Genomic DNA, 21,792 nt, shown 5'->3' on the forward strand with positions numbered 1-21,792 from the left:
AGGCCAATAGAACTGTCGCAAAACTCGATCATACGTTTTACGAACTCCGGTATGACCAGCAAGTCCTTGATGAGCCAAATGCAACACAGAGTCTCTCACTGTAAAAGGAAGCACAATCTGAGTTTTAGGTTCCAGAGAAACATCTTTATGCAGGACCACTGTCCGACAAAGCAGACCATCATCAAGAAAGTACGAAGAGGACAGAGGACCAGAACACTTCTTAGACCCAGCTGCAGAAAATAAAGGTCCAAGAGTGTCATCGCTCTGTTGAGCTCTAATTAAATCCTCTCGAGAGATCTGTAACAAAGAAGTTAGAGAACAGTCATCAACAGCAGAGAGATCAACATTTGTTTTCTCAGGAGTGGACAGAACCTCAGACGTATCAGCAGATTCATTTTGCAGCACTGTTGAATCTTTCTGATCAAAAGACAACGAAGAGCAGGATTTCAGGTCTCTTTCTGTCCATAGTGATAGAGTGAAAAAGGCGCAGGGCTTGGCAGCCATATTACGATGCCGATATGCTCTAGACAGTGAACACGTGCTATGACGTAAGTCGCACTCTAGTCAGCGAACGCACGCGCTGTCATAACAAGGCAGCCATTTTACAACTCCCTTGGCAGCGTGCTGCAGTGAGAACGGCTGTGACGTAAGCCGCGTTCTCGGCATATCCATCTGAGTTCGCTCGTCTAACTTACTCTAGCATTCACTTCTTCAGTGCGGCAGGAACGATAGAAGAGGCAGAGTGAGGAGAGCTTCGGCTTGAGTTCGCTCATCTACTCTAGCATTCTCAGTCCGCGGCACTTCTTCAGCGCGGCGGGAACGAGAGAAGAGGCAGAGTGAGGAGAGCTCCGTCTGTCCGCGGCAATTCTTCAGCGCTGCGGGAACGAGAGAAGAGGCAGAGTGAGGAGAGCTCCGTCTGTCCGCGGCACTTCTTCAGCGCGGCGGGAACGAGAGAAGAGGAAGAGTGAGGAGAGCTTCGGCTTGAGTTCACTCGTCTACTTTAGCATTCTCTGTCCACGGCGCTTCTTCAGCGTGGCGGGAACGAGAGAAGAGGAAGAATGAGGAGAGCTCCGTCTGTCTGCGGCGTTTCTTCAGCACGGCGGGAGCGAGAGAAGAGGAAGAGAGAGTTCCTGAGGGCAAAGCACGCATCAAAATTGGAGCCGAGTCCTCAGGGTTGAGAAGGACAAGGCATTTGAACAAAGCCTTGTATGCTCTTTTGAAGTGGCGTTGCAGCAGCAACACACACACACACATAGACAAACAGAATAAAAAATATTTAACGCCGGATGGCGCAGCTGGAACAGCAGGCGGCTAAAGGCGGAGACCAGGTGGGAATGTGTCCTGGTGTCCTCAGGGCTGCAGGGAAGTTCCGCTGGTTGCGTTTCGACAGCGGTTGCTAATTCCGGAGGTCAGAAAAGGTATCGCTGAAGGAGATAAAATCTGAATCCTACGGCGAAACACTGTCTTTTATAGTCTCAGTATGCTAATTCAAGTGACTCTTTTCGGCTGGTTTTTCTGGCGACCCTAATAGGCTCGCTCACTCAGCCGCCTCGCCATAGGTTCCTGCAGTTGCCGCAGCACAGCCAATCAGCGCGTAGCTCGCTCTGTTGTTCTGCTGTGCAGCGGCACTGCGTTTTGCATAGATACTTATATGAATAAAAGTTTTGCTTCATATTCTCGAGAAAAGGAGCTTTTGCCATACGCAATATGAGAGACCTCTCGAAAGGGAACTATACCCATGTTCAGTACCACTCATGTGCTGTCTTCATTCATTTTAGTACAAATATAATTCCAAAGCTCACATTATAGAGTACATATCAGAAAAAATGCCTTGTGTCCTGTGTGATGTTTTTTAATATCACCATTTATGATGTGTCTCTCTCTCCCTCACACAGAGCCAGATGTGATCACAAATCTCAAAGTTTCTAACGTCACAACATCATCTGTGTTTCTGACATGGAATGAACCAATTGGATATAGATCTTTCTTTAAACTTCAATGGACTGATGATAAAACAAACAGAAATTACACAAAAACTAGTGACACTTCCTATAATATCACTGATCTGACTGCTGGAGTCAATTACACATTCTGCATCAGTGCTGTGGCAGCGGATAGATCAACAGAAGGAGACGGTTTCTGCTTCTCACAATATACCAGTATGTAGATTTATAGAATATATTTTTGTTTAAATTATTTACTTCTAACCCACCAATAGACTTCTAGTAATTTGTAAATCCATTAGAAGTAACACCATCAACACCACTCATTTGCTGTCTTCATTCTTTTTAGTACAAATCTCCATCCAAAGCTCCCATTATAGAGTACATATCAGAAAAATGCCTTTCCCCTTGTCTTAATTTGGCCAACCAATTCACATTTTGTCCTTTATGTATTTCTACTTGTGTCCTGTGTGATGTTTTTTTATATCAACATTTATGATCTCTCTCTCCCTCACACAGAGCCAGATGTGATCAGAAATCTCACAGTGTCTAACATCACAACATCATCTGTGTTTCTGACATGGAATGAACCAACTGGAAATAGATCATTCTTTGAAGTAAAATGGACTGATGATAAAAGAAATGGAAATGCAATGCAAACTAGTAACACTTCCCATCTCATCACTGATCTGACTGCTGGAGTCAATTACAAATTCTGCATCACTGCTGTGGCAGCGGATAGATCAACAGAAGGCAACGCTTTCTGCATCTCACAATATACCAGTGTGTACAATTTAAAATATCTGTTGCTTGCTACATAGTACATACTGACCATAAATATTTTTTTCTAGTAAATTGTAAAAGTACTAGAACTATTCCCATGTTCACCAAGACTCTTTTGCTCCCTTTTTTTTTGTGCAAATCTCTAAATATTCCGTTAAAGAATAAATATCAGAATAATGCCTTCTCCCTTGTCAGTCAATTATTCAATAATTTTGCAGACCAGTTCACATTTCCTCCTATATTAATTAATAGTATGCTTGTCTGTTGCTGTTTTTTTTAATCAACATTTGTGAATTGCTCTTTTCTCCTCACACAGAGCCAAATGTGATCAGAAATATCACAGTGTCTAACATCACAACATCATCTGTGTTTCTGACATGGCATGAACCAATTGGAAATAGATCTTTCTTTAAACTTCAATGGACTGATGATAAAACAAACAGAAATGACACACAAACTAGAGACACTTCCTATAATATCACTGATCTGACTGCTGGAGTCAATTACACATTCTGCATCAGTGCTGTGGCAGCGGATAGATCAACAGAAGGCGAAACTTTCTGCATCTCACAATATACCAGTATGTAGAATTTAAAATATATGTTTCTTGCTACTGTAAATAGAACAAGTTAAACTAATTCACTTCTGACCCATAAATAGATATTTTCTAATAATTTGTGTGGCGGGGCTGCGATGGGCAGACACAAATTTAACAGAAGTATGACTACGCCAGAGTATGGCGAAGGAAGCAAAAAAAAACGTTTACACTAATGCACGACTACGCCACCCTGATTCTATAACCGGGGAAATTCAAACCCAATATAGGGCACACAGGTTCGTCACCACGAACGACAAGAGACGTAAATATAAATACAAAAATGATTTTATTTCACATAAAATGTAGAAAACTGTTGACCAAAAAAAAAGAAAATAATAATAAAAGAAAAACAAAAAGAACCTTCAGGCAGAGGCTTACCAGTGGGCAGCTAGCTGGACAGTGAGCATCTTACGACACACCACTCACTCATGCTCCACACAACCACTCACACTGCACACACACTAAGTGAGGAAGACGCAGGGGTCAAAATGGCAAACACTCTGTGAGAAACACCACCACCACAGGGCAAAAGCAGCTAGCTTCCCTCACTGGGGGCCTTCAGCTCCTGAATAAACAAAAAGAAACAAAATATAAGAACACACTTAAACACATTAAACAAAGACAAATTATATGAAAATAAATTCTTGCAACAAAAGGCCCACTGGCCACAGGAATCAGGCAGAGATTTAGTTAGGTTCACGACGAGCATATGAACCGATACCGCCCATGGAGTGGCAAGAGGAAAATTATAACAACCAAAAAAGGGAAGAAAATAAACAATACAAAGGAAAACAATTGTATAGGCTTCAAATTAAATCACAAAATACAAGAACTAAATTAATTAATAAATTAGTCGGGGCTTATGGTATAATGTAACACATGTTTGTGAAAACAATTTGTAATGAAGAATGGGACACGATAGGAAGTAATTCAGGCCCATAGAATGGTTGATAGAGCTTATCAAATGGAGAAAATCCCAGCCTGTAAAGCAGGAGCCTCCAATTTAAAGAATCTGATAAAAGTGGACGGCCTCCTGCCCCTTTAAGAAAGTGTACAATAAGCTCGCTCTTCCCCAGTGATTGTCCCGCGACATGAGCATGATAAGCTGCTATGGCGGCAACGTATACTTTGACCATGGAGGAGAAATTGACCCGCGTCCATTAGCTCTTGAAGGAAGGCGAGCACTTCTGCCACCTCGCACGAGTGTGCATCGAGGTTTCGTGCTGTACACCAGTTAGAGACCTCCTCGGCGGAATCGGCCATGGGGCTGTGTCTGACATCTGAGTCAGTTCGGAGACCCATATTCGTTTTTTCCACAGCGGAGCTATTAATAGCACTGTGGATTCGGTTTCCCTGATCTTTCTGATGGCCTGTGGCAACATCACGATCGGATGAAAAACATACAGAGGGTGTCTGGGCCAGACATGGGCCAGCGCATCCTTGCGTTTGGAGAAAAATATTGGGCAGTGACCATTGTCTTCCGAGGCAAAAATATCTACTTTCGCTTTGCCGAAGGTTCTCCAAGTCAACTGAATTGTTTGCGGGTGAAAGGACCATTCCCCTGGGGGAATGTCACGTCTGGATAACATATCCGGACCCTGATTCAGGATACCTGGCACTCAGGTTGCGCTCTGCCCATAAAAGGAGATGTTTCATCATGTGTAGAGCGTCTGATTTCTGACAGCCCTGGCGATTTGTATAGGATACCACTGACATGTTGTCCGTTCGGACCAAGACGTGGTGACCCTTTATGTACGGAAGGAAAGCTCCAAGCGATAGAATAACCGCTCTCGTCTGCAGCCTTTTCTCTGATTCTGCCCATCAGGCCAGAGACTGGCTTGCCAGTTTTTTCACCGTCAGTATCTTGAATGAGTGCATCATAAGCACTTTGTTCATATGTCTAAGGTATGGGCCTGAGGCCACAATCCTTTTTCGGGACGAGGAAGTAGCGACTGTAAAAGCCTAACTCGCTTAGAGTCGGGTGCACGGATTCCACCGCTCCCTTCTCTAACAGTGAGCTAGCAGCACGTGACTCACTCTGCTTCTCACTGAGGTCTCGACCACGGCACGAAAACGCGGGGGGTTTGCAAGCGAACTGTAGCGAGTAACCTCGTTTTATTATGTTCAACACCCAATTTTAAATACCAAGACTGGCCTGGCAGGCCTGGGCTCGTGAAGCCAGGGGTTGAATTCGATTCAGGGGTGGGCTACTTCGTAATAGGGACCCGGTAACCCGGTTGCTTTGTGCTGTAACACTGAGCTTGTAACACTGTGGGGATAGTATTTATGTTTGGCGGCGCAGGCTTTGCAGTGGGCGCGCATGGGGCGAGTGCACTATGTGAAAAGTGCTTGGGTGCAGGGGTGCTGACTGTAAAGTGGGCACATTTCCTACATAGAAAAAGCTCTCTTTGTGATTCATTGTAAATAATGTGCAGTGGCGCGCACTGTGTAGTGGGCGCAAACTTGCTTTTAGAGTACTCACGGCGCAAGCCAGTGATTGAGTACACAGGGGTAAATGCGCAACAGCGTTAGTGTGCAGACGAGCGTGTTTGACCACAGGCTAGTTGACTACAATATTTACATCTCCAGCCACCTGAACCAAGGGAACTGGGAGAATATAAGGAAGTCCATGGTGGTAATCCGGCCGCGGCGGGATTTATGAGTTTTTGGCGCTGAATTAACAGTGCTTATGCAGGGGTGCACACTGTGTAGTGGACACATTGCCTACAGTGTTGAACCTCTCCAGCCACCTGAAGAGAGGGGACTGGGAGAAGTGATATAGTGAAAAAGGAGCAGGGCTTGGCAGCCATATTACGATGCCGATATGCTCTAGACAGTGAACACGTGCTATGACGTAAGTCGCACTCTAGTCAGCGAACGCACACACTGTCATAACAAGGCAGCCATTTTACAACTCCCTTGGCAGCGTGCTGCAGTGAGAAAGGCTGTGACGTAAGCCGCGTTCTCGGCATATCCATCTGAGTTCGCTCGTCTAACTTACTCTAGCATTCACTTCTTCAGTGCGGCAGGAACGATAGAAGAGACAGAGAGAGGAGAGCTTCGGCTTGAGTTCGCTCATCTACTCTAGCATTCTCAGTCCGCAGCACTTCTTCAGCGCGGCGGGAACGAGAGAAGAGGCAGAGTGAGGAGAGCTCCGTCTGTCCGCGGCACTTCTTCAGCACGGCGGGAACGAGAGAAGAGGCAGAGTGAGGAGAGCTCCGTCTGTCCGCGGCACTTCTTCAGCGCGGCGGGAACGAGAGAAGAGGAAGAGTGAGGAGAGCTCCGGCTTGAGTTCACTCGTCTACTTTAGCATTCTCTGTCCACGGCGCTTCTTCAGCGTGGCGGGAACGAGAGAAGAGGAAGAATGAGGAGAGCTCCGTCTGTCTGCGGCGTTTCTTCAGCACGGCGGGAGCGAGAGAAGAGGAAGAGAGAGTTCCTGAGGGCAAAGCACGCATCAAAACTGGAGCCGAGTCCTCGGGGTTGAGAAGGACAAGGCATTTGAACAAAGCCTTGTATGCTCTTTTGAAGTGGCGTTGCAGCAGCAACACACACACACACATAGACAAACAGAATAAAAAATATTTAACGCCGGATGGCGCAGCTGGAACAGCAGGCGGCTAAAGGCGGAGACCAGGTGGGAATGTGTCCTGGTGTCCTCAGGGCTGCAGGGAAGTTCCGCTGGTTGCGTTTCGACAGCGGTTGCTAATTCCAGAGGTCAGCAAAGGTATCGCTGAAGGAGATAAAATCTGAATCCTACGGCTGTCTTTTATAGTCTCAGTATGCTAATTCAAGTGACTCTTTTCGGCTGGTTTTTCTGGCGACCCTAATAGGCTCGCTCACTCAGCCGCCTCGCCATAGGTTCCTGCAGTTGCCGCAGCACAGCCAATCAGCGCGTAGCTCGCTCTGTTGTTCTGCTGTGCAGCGGCACTGCGTTTTGCATAGATACTTATATGAATAAAAGTTTTGCTTCATATTCTCGAGAAAAGGAGCTTTTCCCATGCGCAATATGAGAGACCTCTCGAAAGGGAACTATACCCATGTTCAGTACCACTCATGTGCTGTCTTCATTCATTTTAGTACAAATATAATTCCAAAGCTCACATTATAGAGTACATATCAGAAAAAATGCCTTGTGTCCTGTGTGATGTTTTTTAATATCACCATTTATGATGTGTCTCTCTCTCCCTCACACAGAGCCAAATGTGATCAGAAATCTCAAAGTTTCTAACGTCACAACATCATCTGTGTTTCTGACATGGAATGAACCAATTGGATATAGATCTTTCTTTAAACTTCAATGGACTGATGATAAAACAAACAGAAATTACACAAAAAGTAGTGACACTTCCTATAATATTACTGATCTGACTGCTGGAGTCAATTACACATTCTGCATCAGTGCTGTGGCAGCGGATAGATCAACAGAAGGAGACGGTTTCTGCTTCTCACAATATACCAGTATGTAGATTTATAGAATATATTTTTGTTTAAATTATTTACTTCTAACCCACCAATAGACTTCTAGTAATTTGTAAATCCATTAGAAGTAACACCATCAACACCACTCATTTGCTGTCTTCATTCTTTTAGTACAAATCTACATCCAAAGCTCCCATTATAGAGTACATATCAGAAAAATGCCTTTCCCCTTGTCTTAATTTGGCCAACCAATTCACATTTTGTCCTTTATGTATTTCTACTTGTGTCCTGTGTGATGTTTTTTTATATCAACATTTACAATCTCTCTCTTCCTCACACAGAGCCAGATGTGATCAGAAATCTCACAGTGTCTAACATCACAACATCATCTGTGTTTCTGACATGGAGTAAACCAGTTGGATATAGATATTTCTTCAAACTTCATTGGACTGATGATAAAACAATTGGAAATGTAACAGTAATTCCTAACATTTCCTATAATATCACTGATCTGACTGCTGGAGTCAATTACACATTCTGCATCAGTGCTGTGGCAGCGGATAGATCAACAGAAGGCGAAACTTTCTGCATCTTACAATATACCAGTATGTAGAATTTAAAATATCTGTTTTGTTTCCTGCACAGTTTGTTTAAATTATTTACTTTTAACCCACCAATACACTTCTAGTAATTTGTAAATCCATTAGAAGTAACACCATCAACACCACTCATGTGCTGTCTTCATTCTTTTTAGTACAAATCTCCATCCAAAGCTCCCATTATAGAGTACATATCAGAAAAATGCTTTTCCCCTTGTCTTAATTTGGCCAACCAATTCACGTTTTGTCCTTTATGTATTTCTACTCGTGTCCTGTGTGATCTTTTTTTTAAATCAACATTTACGATCTCTCTCTCCCTCACACAGAGCCAGATGTGATCAGAAATCTCGTAGTATCTAACATCACAACATCATCTGTGTTTCTGACATGGAATGAACCAACTGGAAATAGATCATTCTTTAAAGTAAAATGGACTGATGATAAAAGAAATGGAAATGCAATGCAAACTAGTAACACTTCCCATCTCATCACTGATCTGACTGCTGGAGTCAATTACAAATTCTGCATCAGTGCTGTGGCAGCGGATAGATCAACAGAAGGCAACGCTTTCTGCATCTCACAATATACCAGTGTGTACAATTTAAAATATCTGTTGCTTGCTACATAGTACATACTGACCATCAATATTTTTTTCTAGTAAATTGTAAAAGCACTAGAACTCTTCCCATGTTCACCAAGACTCTTTTGCTCCCTTTTTTTTTTTTTTGCAAATCTCTAAATATTCCGTTAAAGAATAAATATCAGAATAATGCCTTCTCCCTTGTCAGTCAATTATTCAATAATTTTGCCGACCAGTTCACATTTCCTCCTATATGAATTAATATTATGCTTGTCTGTTGCTGTTTTTTTTAATCAACATTTGTGAATTGCTCTTTTCTCCTCACGCAGAGCCAAATGTGATCAGAAATCTCACAGTGTCTAACATCACAACATCATCTGTGTTTCTGACATGGCATGAACCAATTGGAAATAGATCTTTCTTTAAACTTCAATGGACTGATGATAAAACAAACAGAAATTACACAAAAACTAGTGACACTTCCTATAATATCACTGATCTGACTGCTGGAGTCAATTACACATTCTGCATCAGTGCTGTGGCAGCGGATAGATCAACAGAAGGAGACGGTTTCTGCTTCTCACAATATACCAGTATGTAGATTTATAGAATATATTTTTGTTTAAATTATTTACTTCTAACCCACCAATAGACTTCTAGTAGTTTGTAAATCCATTAGAAGTAACACCATCAACACCACTCATTTGCTGTCTTCATTCATTTTAGTACAAATCTCCATCCAAAGCTCCCATTATAGAGTACATATCAGAAAAATGCCTTTCCCCTTGTCTTAATTTAGCCAACCAATTCACATTTTGTCCTTTATGTATTTCTACTTGTGTCCTGTGATGTTTTTTTAAATCAACATTTACGATCTCTCTCTCCCTCACACAGAGCCAGATGTGATCAGAAATCTCACAGTGTCTAACATCACAACATCATCTGTGTTTCTGACATGGAATGAACCAATTGGAAGTAGATTGTTCTTTAAAGTAAAATGGACTGATGATAAAAGAAATGGAAATGCAATGCAAACTAGTAACACTTCCCATCTCATCACTGATCTGACTGCTGGAGTCAGTTACACATTTTGTGTCACTGCTGTTACTGCAAAAACCTTAACAGGAAGTGAACCTTTTTGCATCTCAAGATATACCGGTAGGTAGAATTTTAAAATATTATAATTTTTTGCTGCATCATACTTGCTCAAACGAATTGATTTATGACATAAGAACAATTATTCTACTAATTCATAAATTATATCGAACTGTTCCCTGTTCTCATGTCCACCCTGTACACATTTTCCGTTCTTTTTTCGTACAAATCACCATCTAAAGTTCCTGTTGTGAAGTAAATATTTAAATAATGATTTGACAATTAATGTGACCTCCATCTGTAATGGGGTATTGAAGCAGAAGGGGAGTAGTCGAGGTGTGGATCTAATTGCTGGCTTCAATAATGAAATCCAAAACTCAGGAATATAGGAAATAGAATCCATGAAGAGCAGAAAAACCTCCAATTTCAAAAACTAAATCATACAGAGTTGAGAACTGAGAAGGGCGAAGGTTATGAATACAAAACAGATAGAAGCTAAGCTAGAAATAAGTGCGAATGATTAGTAACAAAAATAACCATGATAAACAGAAAATGTACAACAGGAAGCAGAAATACAACCGAGAGTCTGTGAACGTATGTAAAAAAAAAAAAAAGGATGGGTGAAGCTGTAAGAATGGAGGACAACAGTAGAGCCAAGGAATTGGAGAGAAAGTGTTGAGCCTTGGGATTAGGGGACAGGAGCAGAGCCAGAGAATCAGAACTCTTTGGCTGAGGCAACACAACAGAACCATAGTGACTGGTAGGCCGAGAGACTGTGAGCAAGCCAGTGAGATGGGAAGTTTCTTGGTGAGCTGGCAAAGCAGAAGGACCGGCGTGCACTGCCAGAGAAGAATAAAGACTCATGAGAGGTTGAATACAAGATGGAACCAGAGGACGATGAGGAGTTATGAATCTGGGTGGAACCATGGAGTCTATCATGCTGGACAGAACCAGCAGAGGATCAGGAGAAATGTCTTCTTTAGCTGGGATAATGATAGTGGTGTTTGTGCCAAGCAGGGCTTTTGGGTGGAGATAAAAGCCCAGAGTTCTTTTTCTTGGACAGAAAGGGCCTTTGACTGAGGGTCTTCTACGACTTCCTCTACATGTTTTCTTAATGTCCTTCAAAGGGGATCAAGTCTCACCCCTTTGCTTTGAGCAAAACACTGTACAGCAACATCTTATGCTCACAGACTCACTGAGCGCTGGTGTATCTGAAAATGCTGTACAGAAGTTATTTATCATTTACTTTTCTCTCCCACACACAGTGCCAAATATGATCAGGAATCTCACAGTAACCAACCTCACATCATCATCTGTGTGTCTGACATGGAATGAACCAATTGGAAATAGATCTTTCTTTAAACTTCAATGGACTGATGATAAAACAAACAGAAATGACACAAAATCTAGTGACACATCCTATAATATCACTGATCTGACTGCTGGAGTCAATTACACATTCTGCATCAGTGCTGTGGCAGCGGATAGATCAACAGAAGGAGACACTTTCTGCATCTCACAATATACCAGTATGTAGAATTATAAAATATCTGTTGTTTTTCCTACATAGTACATGTTTAAATTAACTGATTTCTGACACAGCAATGTTTTTTTTAGTAGTTTAAAGTATAAACTTTTCCTATGTCCAGTACCATTCATTTACTCCCTTCTTTTTGTAAAGTAAATATTTGATTAAATATTAGATATTAGAGTAAATATTAGAATAACTGTGAATATTAATATAACTTCCATAAAATAGATGATGTGTGTCACAGGTTGGTCAGGCAGGAAGGCAAGGACAGGTAAATATGTACTGAAAGGAACTTTACTGGGGAAGTATTCACAATACAAGTAATAAACACATACATGCTTTGCATAACTGTGACCAGACAAGGAGTGAATGAACAGGGAGGAACTTAAAGCTACACTGTGTAACTTTTTCGTTTATTCTTAGCTAAAAACACTTAGTTATTTAAAAAATATATGTGCTCATTAATGTATATTTACTTCTTTCAAGTAATAAAGTATTCTCGTAAGTTTATAATATGCCATTGGAAATACATACGGGTGAGGGGTTTGAATGGCGGGTCGCCATGTTGCCCCTCCATCTTGAAAGTACATTAGCCAAAGAGGGACATACCCGTAAATTCAAGCTTCGCCTTTCGCGTTTTAACACTCGATGGCACCGTGTCGAATGTGGACGAGGTCAAACTGGAAGCCATGTTAATCTTGTACTAAATCGGCCACCGTAGGAGTTAAAACGAAATCGGAATTGAGAGGATACCTTTTCACCGCTAGATGGGGGGAAATATCACACAGTGTAGCAAGATAATTAACAAGACACAGCTGAACAGAACTAGATTAATGAGGGTAACCAAGGAAACAGACAAGTGGCGGGAAACTAAGACAAAGGAACATGTGACAGAATCAAAAACACAACCAAAACTGATTTTAAGGTGAACCTATTTGCATGTCATATATTTTATAATAGAGACTGTCTTTGATTGTCTTTGATTCTTTTTTTAAATGTTACAAAGCAAACTTAATTAAAAATATATCATTAATCAATTAAAAAATGTAAAAGTCTATTTTATGACCATAAAACTGCTCGGGTTATGTATATAACCCTTGTTCCCTGAGAAGGGGAACGAGCACTGCATCGGGACGACGCTTTGGGGATGCTCCCTTAGCATCAGCGAATCTGAAACCAGAATGCCAACTAGGCCAATCCGATTGGCGTGCGTGATGACGTCATTGTGACGGCATACCCGGAAGTATAAAAGGGGAGCTGGAACGTAATGGCGGTAGTAATTGCTCTGAAGCATGCGCTCCAGGCGCGCCGAGGTGTGGCGTCGGGATGCAGTGCTCGTTCCCCTTCTCAGGGAACAAGGGTTATATACATAACCCGAGCAGTTCCCTTTCGAGGGAACTCGCACTGCATCGGGACGACGCTTTGGGGAACGAGTACCCACTAGGCCACACCGAAGGGTAGCGCCTGCCCTAGTGTGAAGCCGGAAACCGGGCACAGCTAGGACTGGAGCACCCTAGCACCAGGCGTCGTAGGGAGATCCAGGCTATAAAACCTGATAAAAGTGTGTGGGGTAGCCCACCCGGCCGCCTCGCAGATATCCTGCAAGGGGACCCCAGAAAGAAGGGCCACCGAAGAGGCCATGCCTCTGGTGGAATGAGCCCTCACGGCCACAGGTGAAGGCAAACTGCGCACCTGATAGGCCATGGTAATCGCCTGGACAATCCAATTACTGATTGTCTGAGTAGACGCAGGCAATCCCTTCTTAGGTGAGCCAAAACACACCAACAGTTGTTGTGATCTCCTCCACTGTGCAGACTTCGCCAAATAAACTCTGAGCGCCCTAACCGGGCAGAGTAGGTGAAGTCTCCCCTCTTCCGCCGTCACATGAGGCGGAGGATGAAATGCCTGCAGGACCAATGACCTGACCACCCTTGATGGCACCTTAGGCACGTAGCCCGGCCTAGGGTGTAAGATGGCTTTTACTCCTCCCGGGGCAAACTCCAGGCAGGTCGGCGTTACCGCCAAGGCCTGGAGATCTCCCACTCTCCTGAGAGAGGTAATGGCAAGGAGAAAAGCCACCTTAAGGGTCAGATCCTTTGGTCCAGCCGACTCCAATGGTTCGAAGGGGGCCTCAGCCAATCCTTCGAGAACCACTGCCAGGTCCCAGGTTGGAACTCTGGACCGAGCCGCAGGCCTCATCCTCCGAGCCCCACGGAGGAATTGTACAACCAGCTGGTGCCTACCCAGAGGCCCATCACCCAAAGGAGTGTGGAAAGCCGCAATGGCAGCCACGTACACCTTGAGTGTGGACGGGGTAAGCCCTGCAGAGAAACGATCTTGGAGGAACTCCAGCACTGAAGCCACTGGGCAGTTAACTGGGTCCACCTCACGTTCTCTGCACCAAGTGGAAAATACATTCCACTTGAAGCTGTACAGTCTCCTCGTAGACGGAGCCCTGGAGCTGAGTAAGGTCTCTATCACGTCTGCCGATAGGCCAGCCTCTATGAACCTGGTCCCCTCAGGGGCCAGACCCACAGGTTCCAAATCTCCGGGCGGGGGTAAAATATCGTACCCGCCGCCTGAGATAGGAGATCCCTCCTCAGAGGAATCTCCCACGGCTGACCTGCTAGCAGAGCTATGATATCCGAGAACCAAACTCGAGTCGGCCAACGGGGTGCTACCAGAAGTAGACTGACCCCCTGTCGACGGACCCTTTCCAGGACTCCCGGGAGCAGAGCAATCGGGGGAAATGCGTACAGACGCAGCCTCGGCCACGTCTGCACCATGGCATCCAGCCCCAGCGGAGCTGGATGCGTGAGGGAAAACCACAGTGGACAGTGGGACGTCTCTCGAGACGCAAACAGATCCACTTCCACTGGGCCGAACCTCTTGCATATGGCCTCCACCACCTCTGGGTGGAGTCGCCACTCCCCGGGCCTCAGCCCCTGCCTCGACAGGATGTCTGCTCCCTGATTTTGGACCCCCGGGACATACATTGCCCTGATGGACAACAGTTTCCCTTGGGTCCACAGGAGGACTCGGCGTGCTATCCTGTACAGAAAGCGCGACCTCAGTCCCCCCTGGCGGTTGATGTACGCTACGACAGACGTATTGTCTGTCCGTACCAGGACATGCTGGCCGCGGAGGTGCGGGAGAAAGCTCCTGAGAGCTTTGTAGACCGCCATCATCTCCAGGCAATTTATGTGCCAGGAGGAATGACGGCCCTCCCATGGGCCCCTCGCAAAGCGGCCGTCCATGACCGCGCCCCAGCCAGTGAGGGAGGCGTCTGTTGAAACGGATTTCCGGCAACAGGACGCTCCCAACACTGGCCCTTGGGACAGAAACCAAGGTTTCTTCCATATGACTAGGGAACGAAGGCCACTGCGCGTTACCCTGATCATACAGAATGGATTTCCCCTCAAGGAAAACCCCTTGATTCCCAGCTACCACTGTAAGGGTCTCATGCAGCAGGCCAAGAGATATTCTGTTGGACGCAGCCGCAATGAGCCCCAGCAGACCTTAAACTGCTTCACAGTGATGCTGTGGCCTAGCTTCATTTTAGAGACCAGGCCGCCTGGAAGAACCCGATATTGGTACGCTTTGCCCCAAAAAGCGAACCTCAGGAACTTCCTGTGACACAGAAGGATGGATACAGGGAAGTATGCGTCCTCTTCAGACCCATCGTGACAGACCAGTCCTCAGACTGGATCTGAATCACAATGGAGGAAATGCTAAGCATCTTGAATCTGAATCTCCTCAGAGAACGATTCAAGTACCTCCGGTCTAAAGTTGGATGCAACTCGCCATCCCTCTTAGGAACTATGAAGTACTGGCTGTAGAACCCGGACTCCCTGTCTGGCGGAGGAGCACATTCTGTGGCCTCCTTACCAACAGGGAGTGAACTTCCTGTTCCATTACCCGAACCTGCCCAGGGACCACTGCCGTCCAGACCACCCCACTGAACTTCAGGGGAAGGTAACCGGACTGCAGTCTGTATGCCCCTTCCTACAGTCGCAGGCCCCAAGCTGATATATTCGGAGGCATAACCATGCGCCGAGATAATCTGCTAAGGGAACCAGCGTCTCGAGGCCGGTCTTGGGTGTCAACCGAGCCTCCTCCCCGACCCCCTGAAGCGGCTTACCGGCAGGGCGAAATCGAGGAAGATTTTCGGTGTGCGTACGCGTTTGCTGGACCACCGCAAGTCTTGCTAGAGGCGGCTGGTGCAGCACGCGTGCACGGGGAAACGATGTGGCCCGAAGCGTACTAGACGGCGGGAACACAGCGTCGATTCCCGAAAACTCCACAGGGGAGGCGACCTCGATCGCTCCTACCCGGGAGAGGGGGCTGGCCAGCAGGGGGCCTCATCTAAGGGAGCAGCTCAACAGGGCCACAACCCTAGAGCGGACACTGCGATTAGCAATTGCCTGAAACTGATGTGTCCCGCAGGCCACAAGGCGGCGAGAACGACATCAACTTCAGGAGGGCTCCATCTTAGATGAATATCCAGTTCACAAGTTAAACACGCTTGGGTGACAGAATTTAAAGTATCCAACTTATCAAAGTCGGATAACATGACACTCAATTCCTCGGAATTAAATGCCATCATAATCACCAAACCCGTGCAACCTGATCTGAATAACAGGCTGAATAAAAAATATATCTAACTCCTCAAAGTCAGATAATATTTTAATTTAATTCCTCAGAATTAAATGCAGCCACAATAAGGTGAAACATAGTCTGAATGATAGGCTGAATATCTAACTCCTCAAAGTTAGATTATATTTAATTTTAATTCCTTAAAATAAATGTAGCCGTAATTAATCAGACGACACTGTTTTATTTGTATTTATACGGACTCATAGACCCCGCGTTGCCTCAGCAACGTGGTTCAAGCCGTCATAATACAATTGGCTTTCATCCCTCGAGAAAAAAAGCCAAACAGTGTCACACAATACAGTGAAACATGGTCTGAAATGACTGAATATCTAACTCCTCAGAGTCAGATAATATCTCATTTAAATCCTCAGACTTAAATGCAGCCATATCAGACAAATACTGATTTATTTTACTATACGGACTCGTCCGTTAAGCCAACCAGTATCTCATGCACACCGATCGCGTGTGTTCACATTAATTGCAGACCCATAACCTGCGCGCTGCCTTTTTTTTCTTTTTTCCAGCAATCGCGTGGATGGAATCTTGCATATTTAAGAAGTGCTTATGACTTTGACTGCCTCGATGCTGAGTACGTCTAATTCCTCAGAATCAGACCTCTCACACATCGCGTCCTCCGCCCCGGGGGAAGAAGCCGCAGCGCGGGCTTCCACACGGGGAAGGAGAACATCTGAACTGTCAGATAAAGACTGGGAAAATGCCTCAGCAGTCCCAGTCCCGCTGACAGTCCATCCGTGAGCCCCATGACCAGCCTCGCCGCACCGCCTCGGCGGATGCGGGACCGATCCACGGGGCTCACGCCGAGAGCGGAGCACTCTGAGCGTCAGCTTTCATAATGCTCACAAGCGGCTCCCTCGAGAGCCGCTCGAGCATGCTGAACGCCCAGGCAGTGCACACACAGCAGGTGTGTATCCGAGCCCGACATGTAGCGAGGGCAAGGATGCACACACTGCTTGAACTCTCTCACTTTTTCACACTTCATTTCAATCACACACTTTCACTGACATACAACAGTAAATAGACAGACAGTTTGACAGATAGCGCTTGCTGAAGAGCAATAACTACCGCCATTACGTTCCAGCTCCCCTTTTATACTTCCGGGTATGCCGTCACAATGACGTCATCACGCACGCCAATCGGATTGGCCTAGTTGGCATTCTGGTTTCAGATTCGCTGATGCTAAGGGAGCATCCCCAAAGCGTCGTCCCGATGCAGTGCGAGTTCCCTCGAAAGGGAACCTTTTTGCTTTGTAGGGACTCTGTACAAGGGAAATTGTATTATATTAAGGGATAATATTAATTAATTCATAGGGAATTTTGAAAGAGTCACTTATTTTACAGCCGAACAAATAACTCATCCAGCGTTCATTTGAACGGGCCGTAACTATCAACTCTTTAGCTGATATTACACAATAGTGAAACACTGCAATAGCCAGATAACATAGATCAGCAGTTTAAGACATTATATTCTTAAGCACATAACACAAGAACACTTATCTTTAAATATAAACAAAACTTTATTGATTACTCTAAAACTAATAAGAACTAAGTAAAAGAAAGGAGAGTGAGATGAGAGTATTTAGATGGCTTGATAGAAATTGTTGACCCATGTTCTCTGATCTTGGTCTGCCTTGATCGTCTTCGTCCGATCATCTTTTCGTCATGTTGTCTCTGTCTTTTGTCTGAACTTTGTTCTTTGTTCGTGTTCTGTGATTTTAAACTCAAATGTCTGCCCATCCTCCTGGATGGGTTCTGACCAATTAGGTATCATCTCTGGTTCAGAAGTGACTGCTTCCCCACCCCTCACCATAAATCTCTGGTCTCCTAACTTCCCGCTCTTAAGCATAGTACAGCTAGACATGATTTCTTATTATACGAACACGATACATTCTATACAGATTTCAATCAAGCCATTATCTGAATTATGAGCATAAAATCATAATGATACCAAGCAAGCTTTCAATCAATCATTCAATAGTTATACAATTAGGCCTACACAAATTGTGAGTGATATGTATGCATAATGGTCACGTGTATTGGTTATAGACATGATATAGTATTTGTGGCGAACAGCGAGGCCGAGGGACCGTGAGGGCGGGACGAGGCGGCGCTCATCAGGGAGGATGAGCGCCAGCTGCGCGCCGCAGCGATCTCGGCCCTCGCGGAGGAGTGAGGGACTATAAAGGAGGAGCGACGACAGTGAGGGAAGAGAGAGGACCAGGCCTGGACGTTTTTGTTATGTGCACGCTGCAGTCGTCCGCGAGGGGCTGCAGCCTTTTTGTTTTCATTTTGTGTTTGTGTGTGTGTGTAGGCGGCAGTCGACCGTGAGGGGCTGTCGCCGCCATTTTATTTTGTGTTTATGTTTTATTAAATACTTTGATTGTTCGCCGGTTCCCGCCTCCTTCTTCCCGTACAAACAACGTTTTACTACAGTATTATTCAGTAGAAGGCTGTTTGAATGTAAGTTTTATATGTGGTTTAATATGTAGTTTTAGTTATATAGCAGTTATATGTATCAACAGTCTCTGTGGATTTTTAATTTAAAGGTCATTGAGACACAAGGATCTGCTTTGACTCTTTGTCTTTGTGATCAAAAAACCTCTGCTGTTATCTTGGTGTGGTTCAACGTTTGTCAGGCCATTAAGTGGTGGTTTTGTTAGCATGGTGCAGACTGACTGGCGGCCACTTCAATTAAGGCCATAAATTGTTAAATTTGTTTGATTTTTCTGTGGAATTATGTTTAAACAAATCCTCTGGAAGATTCATTTGTGTCTGGTGTGCCCTCAAATCGTATAGCATTGCAATTTAAACCATTGTTTTTTTATGTGAATTGTTTTATTATTATATTGTGAAAGACATATTTGTACATTATTTGTTTTGTAAAGGACGGTTGATCTAAAGTAAACACACCCTAATATTCTTATCACTGATAATGCATTTTCTATGTATAATGCTTCAAAAAAATTCAAATGTTAATATCCAAATCGTTAGCCTCATAGCATAACTGCCCAGATCAGGCGACTTAGGCAATTATGCTATGAGGCTAACAAAATGTTTTTCATTTTACACTCACAGAGCCTGACGTCATAATGAACCTCACAGCTGATGATATTACAACATCCTCTGTTTTACTCAACTGGACTAAACCAAACGGTCAAAGCTCCTGTTACCGTGTGGAATATCAAGATAAGACTGTGACTACTGAGAACACCTCCATCAACATAAGTGATCTGATTTCTGGAGCACAGTACACATTCAAAGTGCTTGCAGTTGCGGCTGATCATGTGACCAAGGGGAGATCCAATCAGATTTCACTGTATACCAGTAAGTCCTCTGTTTGGATAGAATTTTTTCACATAGCCTACATTTTATGCTCACAGACTCACTGAACTCTTGCTTAAAAGTTCCTCAAATCTTCATAACACTTGTTTCAATCATGACTACTCTCTGAAAAGTTTTAAAATGTTAATGGGTATGAGAATGTTAATGTAATTGGTCTTGGCGGACTAGTTTTGTTACACACACATGCTTCTACTGTCAATAGCAGACACGCAGTTGTGAGAATGTAGGATTTGCTGCTGCTGCATAAATAGGCATACAAAAATCCTCTAGCAGATCTAGACAAGTGGAGGTGGAGGAGTTCAGAGGAACTCTAATAGCGAGTTGCAACAGCATTCAGTGAACTCTGAACCAAACCATTTATATGTTAAGCAAGCAATCTCATGACTGGAGAATCAGCAGAAGCCATGTAGTAAGTTATGTGATTGCTAGAAGATTGCATGTAAAGGACCCATCAGCCTGCACCATCTAGAATTTCACTCTAAATAGAGTTCTATTCCAAATATCGTTAAATTAATGACTCGTAAATCTAAAGGTTTCATAGTACATTGCTATTCATATGGTGGAGATGTTACTTACACAGCATCTGCATTAAAGCACCCTTACCAAATTCTGGGAAATTTCCAGATTCCGGAACCGGCTGGGCATTCACATCTAAACATAAACCTTTTCTTTTAATCTAGGAAATATCAAACAATACCTTATTAGTTTTAAAATGGTGTTTACAGTCTTGCATTCGATGTAGGAGTAAAATACAAGAGGCTTTTGACAATGACGATTATCAAATGATGCTAAATCATCATACTATCATTTGTTAAAACCCACAAATAATGCCCGTTTTAATTGGATATGTTAATTAATTTATGTGGTAAAGAAAATCTGTATTAAGTGTACAACGAATTTACATTATTATTCCTTAAATGTCACCCTAGTCTTGTCTGAACTTGTTCGTTCATCTTTGGTTTAAGCTTCACGTTATTATTTCCCAGACATATTTTAAGTATTGAGGTCAAAGTCCACTTGCCTTGCGTTTGCAGACTTGAAGTGTTTCCCCTATTACAGTGACTTTCTTCTTGTATGTTCTGCAGACAGGGTGACCATCTTCGATTAAGTTTCCCTCAGGACTTTTGTAAAAGCCAAAAGACGACCACACCTCAGATTTTGGTCCTTTTAGAAGGCTGAAAAATCTCCCTGTGCTGTCACAGGATTTAGCACGAGTTTTCAAAATCATGATAATCAAATGCGGTTTTAATGATAATTACATTTTAAACGATATTACAAACCGTCAGTAGCCTACATTTTATCGTGGTTTATCGTGAAACTGGTAATCGTTCCATCCCTACTCAAAACCAAAGGGCCAGGCACACATAACATACACACGGTATGCTTCCTATGGTTCTTCGGATCAGGAGCGGTATATATATTTTGGCGGAAGATCTGCTTCGGGGTGGGGGGTTGAATCGTCTTCTTGCCTCCTGCGTGATGGAGGGGGTTTTCTGACGTACAGTACACTTGGCTTGTATTGTTCAAATTTCATGTCACCTGCTCTGTAATTCATGTACACTCTATTGTACAGCAGCAGCATGTCTTACTTGCTCACATCAGCGTGTTGTGTATGTATTGGCAGTAGCAAGTCTCGTACTTGCTCTTCAGCAGCAGCAGCAGCAATAAAAGCAGCAGCAGCAGCGTAGCAGATCTATTCCTCCAAGACCACGTATCAACATTGTCATTGTCAACACTCTGAGAGTTGTCATGACCGAAAGAAACAAACAAAAATGCACACACATACAGACATATGTTTAATAATTAACTATACATTTAATAATTTGACAATATTCTCATGTAGAATCATCTTGGAACAACAGTGGGCCTAATTTTTGGCTGATTGTTGGCATAGTTGTGGCGGTGATTGGTTTTCTCTTCATCATCATCATCATCTCTCTTATTTTCATCTATTCCAGAAGGTGAGTTGCCAATATGATTATAAGATAGAGCTCTAGATTCAGAATTTATCCAAATTAATTCCATTAATATTTCTTTATTACTCTCTGTTCCAGACAAATAAAGGAACAATGTCCTGAGTTCCCTTTACACATTATTAGGTACATTTTTATGACTAGTTAAATACTTATTTGGTAATTACCTTTTTTCCTGATTCCAGAGATAAATGCTAATAACATTTTCATCATATAATGTTGTTCATGATTCTTTTTTCTATGTTTTACATGTTTT

General features: G+C 43.7%; 1 protein-coding gene across 1 annotated transcript in view; it reads left to right on the plus strand.

The window, feature by feature from the left end:
* LOC307122055 (receptor-type tyrosine-protein phosphatase eta-like) overlaps nt 1-21,792 on the plus strand; it is a 79,024-nt gene that overhangs the window by 48,573 nt on the left and 8,659 nt on the right. The window contains exons 12-17 of the mRNA XM_079809866.1: nt 2,463-2,726; nt 3,043-3,306; nt 7,519-7,782; nt 8,085-8,348; nt 21,407-21,524; nt 21,618-21,662. Coding sequence (XP_079665992.1) covers nt 2,463-2,726; nt 3,043-3,306; nt 7,519-7,782; nt 8,085-8,348; nt 21,407-21,524; nt 21,618-21,662 — 1,219 coding nt within the window. The remainder of the gene's footprint in view (nt 1-2,462; nt 2,727-3,042; nt 3,307-7,518; nt 7,783-8,084; nt 8,349-21,406; nt 21,525-21,617; nt 21,663-21,792) is intronic.

This window comes from Gobio gobio (assembly GCF_949357685.1).
Source record: "Gobio gobio genome assembly, chromosome: 25".
Classification (NCBI taxonomy): Eukaryota; Metazoa; Chordata; class Actinopteri; order Cypriniformes; family Gobionidae; genus Gobio; species Gobio gobio.